General features: G+C 40.0%; 1 protein-coding gene across 1 annotated transcript in view; it reads left to right on the top strand.

The window, feature by feature from the left end:
- The first annotated feature begins 3,657 nt into the window (after positions 1-3,657).
- fbl (fibrillarin) overlaps positions 3,658-9,877 on the top strand; it is a 27,534-nt gene continuing 21,314 nt past the window's right edge. The window contains exons 1-2 of the mRNA XM_033638842.2: positions 3,658-3,793; positions 9,569-9,667. Coding sequence (XP_033494733.1) covers positions 3,784-3,793; positions 9,569-9,667 — 109 coding nt within the window. The 5' untranslated portion in view covers positions 3,658-3,783. The remainder of the gene's footprint in view (positions 3,794-9,568; positions 9,668-9,877) is intronic.

Raw genomic sequence — 9,877 nt, 5'->3', positions numbered from 1 at the left:
AGACAGATCAGTACATTAGTCATTTTTCTTTTGATTACTGAAATGTTAAACTACTAATTGTATAAACCATATTTTAAGTGTAACCCTTCACCATAACATACTACTAGTGTTTTTATCAGTAAAAATCAGGGCTGGACTGGCATTTTTGGCCATGGCGGCCCACTATGATTGGTGATATGCCATACGTACACACTACGCTGTTACCAAAATTAAAATAAAGCTCAGTTGTACCCTACGTGCCCTGGAAGAGAGTACCAAGGCTAGAAAATCAATGTGCTTATTCACTTCTCATATATCCATCAGTGGTTTATCCATCAGTGTACGTTAGTAGGCTACGCACATAGACGTCGGAACTAGGGGTGCGGGGATTTAAACCCGACATTTTTCAGGAAGTTGGCTGTTATAATTAAGAGTAGTTGAATGACAGAAATATCGGATCTTAATGAATGGCGCAACACGGAAGCATGATTATGTAATAAAACAGGTGTTTATTTTAGGATCCAGGTGGTGAAGGGCTGTTCGTGCACAATGTCCCAACAGGGGACAGCCCTCCATTCTGAAACCCCGCCGTTCCGAAATTGATTTCAAGTCCATGTCGAGTAGCATCAAACACTGCCACCCGCTCTCCGGCCGCACTCGCACAATTCTGAAATTCGCTGTAGGCTACTACAAAAGCTTGAAATGAATGTTCAACTCATTGTTTTTTATTGAAAATATGTCACTGTCTTCATTTATGATGTATAATTTCTCTAGCAGCAAACACATTTAAAGGAGACGCTTGTCAAGTCTTTCATACGTGCGCCGTCCGTGGTGCTGAAATCCCAGCTGCAGCCGCCGCTCTCTGCTGACAGCAGACCGGGGGAGAAAAAAAAGACATTTCTTTGCTCTGTGCTTTCAGAAAATGCCAGGGCATATCAGGCTGTGTGATTATGAACAAAGATTGGTTAACGCATTGGAGCAATTTCATACAATTTCGGACATTTAACGTGATAAACTAATTTCAATTCAACATGGTCATTTGCTTATAGAGGATTTAGCTGAAGCATAATGAGTGTTATATGTCATTAAGTTGAAGTATTTGCTTGTTTTGTGGTTAATTATGCACATGATCCGTTTGACTCCATCATGCGTCCCTGCAGACATGGGCAAAAGGGTCAATGTGCAGCCTCCGTTTACTTTGCGTCCGTCTCGTTCATTCAAACTTTGTAAACACGGTTGGCATGTTCTGCCATCATAACTTGGCTCTCAGAATTCACCAGATTGATGCCTTTAAATCAAATAGATACAAAATACAAAAACAAAGCACGCCCCCGGACCCCCCTAGAAGGTTCGGACCCCCCGCCATAGTCTCCAAAAATCCTGTGGGAAACACTGAAGGTGTTAAATATTTTACCCACTCTGTTCCTAATGTTTTGCCCTCCTCATGTTAATGGAGTGGGCAATATATTGGGAACACTGTTAAATCTACCACACTCCAGTACACCACCACCACCCACTGTGACCTCAGTTGTAAACAAAGTAGAATTATAACTTTCTGACAATGTCCGAACTGAAAATGTATAGCCTAAGCTTAAGAATAGACTGAGTTAAATTCTGGTTTAAATACTCGGCATGATCTTAATACCTAATTATGTCATGGTGTATACTGATTTGGAGAGACTTCAGTTTTCATTGTATCCTCTTCATATCAACTTTGTTTTATTTGATTTATTCCCTGTGAAGAAATTCGACATGTGGGGATATGAGTTCTATGTATGTATACTTCTCAAGTGGGTGATCAAAATATGGAAAATATAAGAAAAAATAGACTATGGCAGAGTTGTATTGGTTTGCACAGGTGTACCTGATAAAGTCACAGAAAGATCTACTATAATATGACAAACACTGTGTGACAAAAACTGAAGATGGGTTCATTGGGATGGATAGTACTCAGCTGGGAAGATGGGTGATTGCCCAGAATTGAATGCAGTGGTGTTGGGCCCTTAATTGCCTGATAGTAGCCTAATATCTTTGGGGAATCAACTGTCACATTACATATCCACAGTCTGTATCAACCATAATAACTTCAAGGCACAATCATGTCAACATTTCAAGGTGTTTACTGAGTTTTGTGGTCGTTTTTAAAATATTGTAAGCAAATGACAGATGATGATTGATTGGCATATTAACACAAAAGTTTGTGTTTCAAGAAAAAGGGATATAAAACATTTTTATTTAGATGATGTTTTTAATTCAACATGTTTGCAACTTAAGAGTGATATGTACAGTAGTAGATTTGTAAGCCTAACATATTTACCTCTCTTGCATACACTTGAACATTTGTCATAAATAGGCTAATCACAATGATTCAGGAAGGTGAGTGTGAGCAACCATTTTCAGCGTTTCAGTTTTGTGACTGCCTATTTATCTTTTTTAATTCAATTCAGAGGTTGGTAATTAAGTCATATTTTTCACTGTGCTGTCCATGTTTATATAGCCTGCATGAAGCAACATGGTAAGTAGGCATGGGGCGGAGTATCTGAGATGCGCTTTTTGTAGTCCATCTTTGGTAAACTGTAGTTTCACCACGGTCGACCTACGTCACTGACATCCGCCGTCGCGTGATGACGTAGCCCAGCGTAAGTGCGGTCGGATTCTCTCAGCTCCGCGGTTCTCTTTTCCTAAGTCCTTATAAATTCTTCTACTCATCTTTCCTTGACCTCGTGACGTTTCCCACTGAGGTCAAGGAATCGTGATTAGAAATAGATGATAGGAGGGACTTTCTGACCGCAGCCAAGATTTCACATTCGGGGCTTTTCAGAAAACATCCGGGGCTTGAGCCCAATTAGCCACACCCTAGCACCGCCCCTGCTTTTAGCACTCTGTTGGATTGAAAATGTAAAACCAAGTTTTAATAGGATGAGATTCAAGCAGTGCATTAACCAGTTTCAAGAATATGCAGTCAGAATCAAGAAAAGACATCCTGATGGAAGTAGCTCAAGCCATCTTCAGAACTGAGAAAGCCGGAGTAATAGTGAAATTCATTTGGATACCAGCACATATAGGGGTGGAGGGGAATGAACCAGCAAACACATATGCAAAAGTTTCCTCTAAAAAAGTATAAGTAAATATGACAGTAAATTATAGTGAGGCTGAAGTTAAAGTATAATTGAATCAGAAATTATTAAGAAATGGCGGGAAAATTGGAACAGGGAAACTAAAGGTAGACATTAGCAGTAGGCCTATACAAAAGAAAGTAGGAGAAATGACACTAACAGAACTTAAAGAGAAGAAGCTATAATTTCGAGAATGAGATTTGGACACACTGGTCTGAATAGTACACTTAAGTTAAATGTAAAACATGAAACTGGTATGTGTGAATATTGTAATAGGCAGGCAACAGTAGAGCATGTTATTATTTATTGTCCAAAATACCAGCAGGAAAGACGGATTCTCAAACATCGATTGGAAAGAGAACGCACCAGACTGGAAATAAGGGAAATACTGCAGTTGAATTCAGGACATGTAGGATATAGGGCAATATTTACATTTTTGGAAAAGACAAGAACAGGCAGAAGAATACAGCATAGGACTAAGACCGTTCCGGTCCACACTCCATTTCAGAAGGTGGCGGTAATGCACCTAAAAGCTGTTTGCCAACCGCCATTAAATATCAGAAGAAGAGGGAAGGGCGGAAGAAGAAAGTTGGTGTAGGAGTCGCACATGTGGTCCGTTCAGTAAGAGGCTCAAGGCAGCGTAAGCGTCCCGTCGTCAGTATCGATACAACGCATCACAGCAGATAACATGAAACCAGGTACAGTATATACGATTGTGATGGTATTTATTTTAGTAACGTTTTACATGTAGGCCTAAGTGCACACTTCGTTGAGCGTTCCGCGGTGTTTCAAATTAAAAGTGCTTAAATGTCCTGGGCCTACACCGCCATGCTGCTCAGATATTTTACAGTAAACAGTTGTCACTGGAGAGACAAACCCGCCAAATATGTGGACGCTTTGTTAATAATAGGTGATATGTAACAGTTTGTATAAAATATAACGTTAGGTTAATGGTTAAAGCAGAGTTTACCAGCAGCTCGCTGTGCAGCCCTCACGTGTTGAGCCTCGGTCAGCAGACTCAACCTAGCCACGCGCTATCCGAAATAACCAGCCAAATATCTGTGATGAAAAATGTTTTCTTTTGTTACAACATTTGTAGACAAAATTTGATTGTTCGGTAAAAATGTTTTTCAAATACTTTGTACTACCAGACAAAAGCTCGAAAGTTTACGCTAGCTTCCGCTAGCCTGAGCCGGAACCTCGTGCATTGGTGTTACATACCGGAGCCGGCAGGTTCGTGTTTCACAGCTCACAGATTTGTGTCAGATCATTCACGGGATGTGGATGGATGCTGAATTTTCTATCAGATTTTGAGTGATGTGGAAAAATCCGGTTGAGTAATGTAACACCACAGATAGACCTCAAAATGACAGAATGCTGGTGGAGCCTTGGATACATCTAGGGCTGGATGGCTAAAGAAAGGCCGGGTGGCTGTCTTTTGAAGGCTTAAAGAGACCTACATTTATTTTAAGTTGCTGTAGTTCAGAATCTGCCCGCAATGTCTATCTTCCTTCTGGGCCAGTTCAAAAGGTCCAGTGTTTGAGATTTACAGGGATTTAGTGGCGTCTGGTGGTGAGGATTTTAGATTGCAACCAGCTGAAACTTCTCCTGCTTAGAATTCATTCAGTGTTCATTGTTCAGGAAGTTTTTGTTTTGTTTTGTTTTACCAGGAGCTGAATTATTCTTAAATATGATAATAATAATAATAATTATAGTTGTAGTTGTTGTTGTTGTTGTTGTTGTTATTATTATAGGTCTCTTCATCTCCAAAACAAACAGACCAGGGCCCTATTTCAGAAAGAAGGATTAGTGAAAACTCTGAGTATAATGAGCCTGAGATGAGGGAAACTCTGAGTTTTCCATTTCACAAAGCCAGCTCAGCGTGACCCTGGGTCAGTTACTATAGCAACTTACTCCATGAAGCAGACCTGCTGGCTGGCAGGTTTGGTTCATCTAAGCCTGAGGCTAAAAGGGGATTTATGGTTGTGCGTAGACCCGACGCACGTCGACTTTGCTGTTGTGAGCATTTTTACTTCTGCGGTGGTGTGTCTGTCACTCAGCAGTTACACCTCCAAAACACTAGTCAGCGGTAGAGGTTTGTGTGAAGTGCTGTGAAGTTTAGTTGATAAAAAAAACACATTAAATATGGCTTAATAGAGAAAATTTCAAACACAAGTACACAAATCAGCTTCACTATAACTTGCAGCATTGACAGACAAACACATGTCTTTATCTTGACACATTTTCCCCACAAATACAATATGCTAACATTATTAGCACAAGCCTGTGGAATTTTGCATTGTATAAATTAGCCTAGCAGCCAGCAATCTTTCCCTCTTCTCATATAAAACCAGGGATGACAGCAACATTTAACAAAGGTAACGGCACACAGTTTGGCTCCATTACAACTTGCAAGATTCACTGACAAAACAACTGTCTCCTACTAAACACGTTTTCCAAGCAAGTACAACATGCTAACATTATTAGTGCCAGTCTATGGCATTTTACATTGTATAAATTAGCCTAGCGATGAGCGGAGATTTCCTCTGTTCGTATGAAGCCAGGATAAATCCCGAAGTATAAATCCCTAAAGGATATATCACACACAAGACTTAAAATGCTATTTTGTGGAGGCTTTACTGTCTTCACAGTTTATGTTTCTTATCTGTGAAATACAAGTAAATACAAGCTTTGTTTCCACTGAGGGAAATGGTGTCAGTATACAGAAACAGACAGGGGGTCTGTGTCACCGTGATGCGTAGTTACAATTTTGGAGAGGTGCACATCAGGCTATGGCGTAGAGCTACGGCGTCGATTCAACTAAGCGTGTAGCAGGTAGGAGAAACAGGGCGTTTCCTTTTGTGAATGAAGTCATGGATGTTGGGGCAGAGTTTATTCATAAACTGTTGCGTAAGGAGAAGGTGATAAGACCCCCTTTGGATGTCTCCCCGGAGGAGTGACTATATGAAAGATACAATTTCACCTCAAACTCTATCATTTATCTTAACAGTCTGTTCAACTGTTAAATCAAATATTACACATTGTGGATTTACATTATCATCGGCGCAAATTTTATGCATTGCCTTTTGATTCTTTGGTAGCGGCAGTTTTCTTTATAATATCAGGGACACTGAACACATCAGCAAGACAAAGGTTTGTCTGGCCATGAGAAAAGTGTCTCTAGCTCTGAAAAGACTTATGCCTGTTTTTGTGGTTTTTCCTGGGCATAAATCATAATCGATTATAAAAGTAATTACCACGGAAAATCGGTGGCTTAGTGGATGAAGCGGACGCCCCATGATCTGACGCTCAATCCTTGATACAGCGGCCACAGGTTCAAATCCAGCCTGCAGCCTCCTGCGCGTGTCATTGCCTCTCTCCCCATAACGTTATGCTGTTTTGCCATTAAAGGCAACAAAAGCCCAAGAAATAATCTTTAAAAAAAAGAGGAATTCCACAGAACTGCAGGTTTGTCAGTGTGAATGAAAAAATAATTTACGCGGATACATTATGCAATGATTCATTAATACTTTTAATCAGCACTCCATTGATAATGTCTTTTGGTGCTCACCGTGAATGCGCGTTCCTCAGGCTGAACATACTCAGAGTTGATTCAGCTGTTCTGGAACCAAAAACTCATCCCAGCTCAGGCTCAGTCAACCCGGAGTTCGGGATTAGGCTCAGAGTTTGTTGAACCTGCCTTCTGAAATAGGGCCCAGGTCATTAAAACCAGTAAAAACACTGAAACAAAACAGAACATGACAAATTAGTGTTTTTCTTACGCTGTTCAGCACGTTGCAACCCAACTTGGAACTTTTATCTCTGATAACTAGAGATGCGCAATAATATAAGCATGTCATCGGTATTGGCCAGTGGCTTAAAAATGGAATTCCAGAATCGGTCAACATGCTGATATTATCGGTACGTCATCTATTTCTGCCAGTACTGGCTTTAAAATGAACTGTCAGAATCAGCCAGAATGCTTTTTCTTACTTTGCACAATGAATGAATATTATGTACGGTTAAAAGCATTTTGTATGTCACGTCTCCATCTGCTGATGGGCCATCATGATTAGAGTATGTATGTAAGATATGATGTTAATTCCACCACAGAAGAGACTTATGAGCACTAAAATTAGGTATGGAAAAAAGTGGATATATTGATATCGGTTATCAGTCAGATTAGTTGTTACATGTGGGCATATTGGACATTGACAAAAAATGCAATATCATGCATCCCTACTGAAACTTAAAATCCAGACCTCCAGGAGGTTTTTACTGGGAGCTGAATTATCCAGAGGTCTCTTCTTCTCCAGCACAAACAGACCAGGTGATGAAAGCCAGTAAATCAGTCTTTTTCAGTTTACTACTGTGGCTAATATAAATGGCCCTGTCTAGAGCCAATGCTTGGTTTGACTGTTCTGGGCCACTGTTCTGTGCAACATGGCAATATTTGTAGACAAGGACCTGCTCCCCATGAAGACATAAACAGCTCATTCTAAGGTAACAAAAACACTTCCTATTTTCAAGTGATCATACACTAAAGAAGACATACTTATTATATTATATACCATTTCTGCTAATACATCCCCCTAAATCCTACACACTGGACCTTAAAGGTTCACTGCAGAGTTTTTCACAATCAGTGTTGCTATAGGTAAATGTTTTTGTTAAGGCAGACCAATTAATCCCATAATTTTCAAGTACAATTTTGGCTTCCAATGAGTATGAAAACATGATAATCAAGATACAACAATCACTGTGCAGCATTCTATTTGTTGTGTCTTGTGTTTTAAATCCAGTGCAGTGATGGGCGGACTGTTGCCAAATTGTTTACTTTGTCATCAGATTTAGTGACTTTCTTTGTAGTAACTTTATCTCTAAAAAAAAGACTAGCGACAAATTTAGAAAATTATTCAGACCATCAGGTAAAAAGCTAGAAACATATTCCAGTATAGTCTTTTGTAATTCATTCCCATGCATGCTGCTCAGAGTGAGCTCAGTCCACAGCTAAAGTCTGTGTCACCATCAAGCAGCGGCAGTCAGATGGCGAGCAGTTAAGAGAAAGGAGATGAGGATAACATTTATTTACTCAGGAATAAATCAGCAGTGTGGAAATATCTTGGAATTTTTAGAGAAAAAAAGGGGTCAGACGAACATGCCGTATGTGAACAGTGCCGTTATGAGATAAAAGATGACATAATGTTTCGTGCCTGGATGGCCATCTCAGTCCATTAACTTCTCACTACAGCAACATTAGCTGCTCTGTATTAACAATGTTGGGCTGAAAAAACATGCATGCAGACTGAAATTCAACCGCACTGTTTTGTCGGGAGATGCAGTGACTTAAACTAACACTAAGTAAGAAAAATAGTAACATTACATGTAATTTGTTAAACTCAAAGTAGAGGGAAAAAAAGTCTGCCAGCCTCTAGGCTAAGTTATGCAATGTAAACATGCTAAAGCTAACAATGGGTCACTAGCAAATAGAATTCTTGTCTATGAACCTTGACAGTTATTACTGAGCTGAATTTGATACTTATGTTAAATGACGTTAATCCATGTTTTATGGCTTTTGGGAGAAGGTTGCTTTCAGGGTTTTAAGCTAGATAGGCCTGAAGTTTTAGGAAAAAGATGATGGTTTGGGTTAAAATGCAAAGATTACTTTCAGAAATTTCTCTCTGGCAGAAAGCGCTTAAGGTTAACTTGTCTCATGTTCTGTTTTATGTGTTAGTGGAGTCAGTTTAAAGGAAACTTAACTGCACTTAAGTGGTTACAGTTACTTACATTATTTATGTGTTGTTTTTAGCATTTTGGCCAAAAGCAAAAAAGAAAGGGGTGGCAGCATTTGTAACAGACTGTGTTAAATGGGCAGATGATATCATCTCATATCGAATGGAGGCCCCTAAATCGCATCGAATAGAAATCGTGTTACGATAATATCTGCAGAGGTCATGGTTTTCCAAAGTGGGTGTGGGTAGAAGAGATAGGCATAGACGGAAAGCCTTTTGGGAGCTGGTGCAAAAAATTAAGGGAACCGGGTGTGTGGCTGACATACTGGCGTCGATGACAGATAGTGTTGTCAACCAGAAAGTACACGTGTGCTCCTTCATTGCAGAACATGTTTTGTCTTGTCTGTGCAAAAAGTAACACATTAAAAAGTAAAGTTAACTTGACTTTAGAGTCGTTGTTTAGGCCCTGAAGTCGTCTAGTTATGGGGCAGTTAAAGCCCAAACCCATTGTTATTACATCACTCTGTTGTAAACTCAGCTCATACTTGTTAATGCCGCGCCCTAAAATGCCGGATGTTGGCTCTGTATGAATGTACATCAGATTTCAGGAAATTACATCAAATAAGTCCAAAAAATTTTTCAGGCTTAGGTTTGTTTTTTTGCTATGACCCCTACACATTTGTAGGCTCTGTTGGTACTTCATAAGTTCCTAATGCCCCCTGTTATCTGTTTGTTTTTCAGGGTTCAGTCCTCGTGGGGACCGAGGAGGAAGAGGACGGGGGGGAGGTAGAGGAGGATTTGGTGACCGGGGAGGACGAGGAGGATTCAGAGGAGGAAGAGGTGAGAGTATCAAGTGTTGTCACTATCATGTCATCTGTATTATCACAGTATGCACATCAAGTGTGACATGAAAACAGCCCTTTTTAAGCAGCTCAGGACACTAGATATTTTTCATGAAGAACTCAAACACTGACTGTAGGAAATAAAAAAAGCTTTAAGAACACAACAGATGACCAGAACCTCCACTAAAATCACGAGTGTGTTTTGTAT

The sequence above is a fragment of the Epinephelus lanceolatus genome, chromosome 10, assembly GCF_041903045.1.
Source record: "Epinephelus lanceolatus isolate andai-2023 chromosome 10, ASM4190304v1, whole genome shotgun sequence".
Lineage (NCBI taxonomy): Eukaryota > Metazoa > Chordata > Actinopteri > Perciformes > Serranidae > Epinephelus > Epinephelus lanceolatus.
Note: the sequence above shows the minus strand (reverse complement) of the source record. Positions and strands in the feature narration are given on the sequence as shown.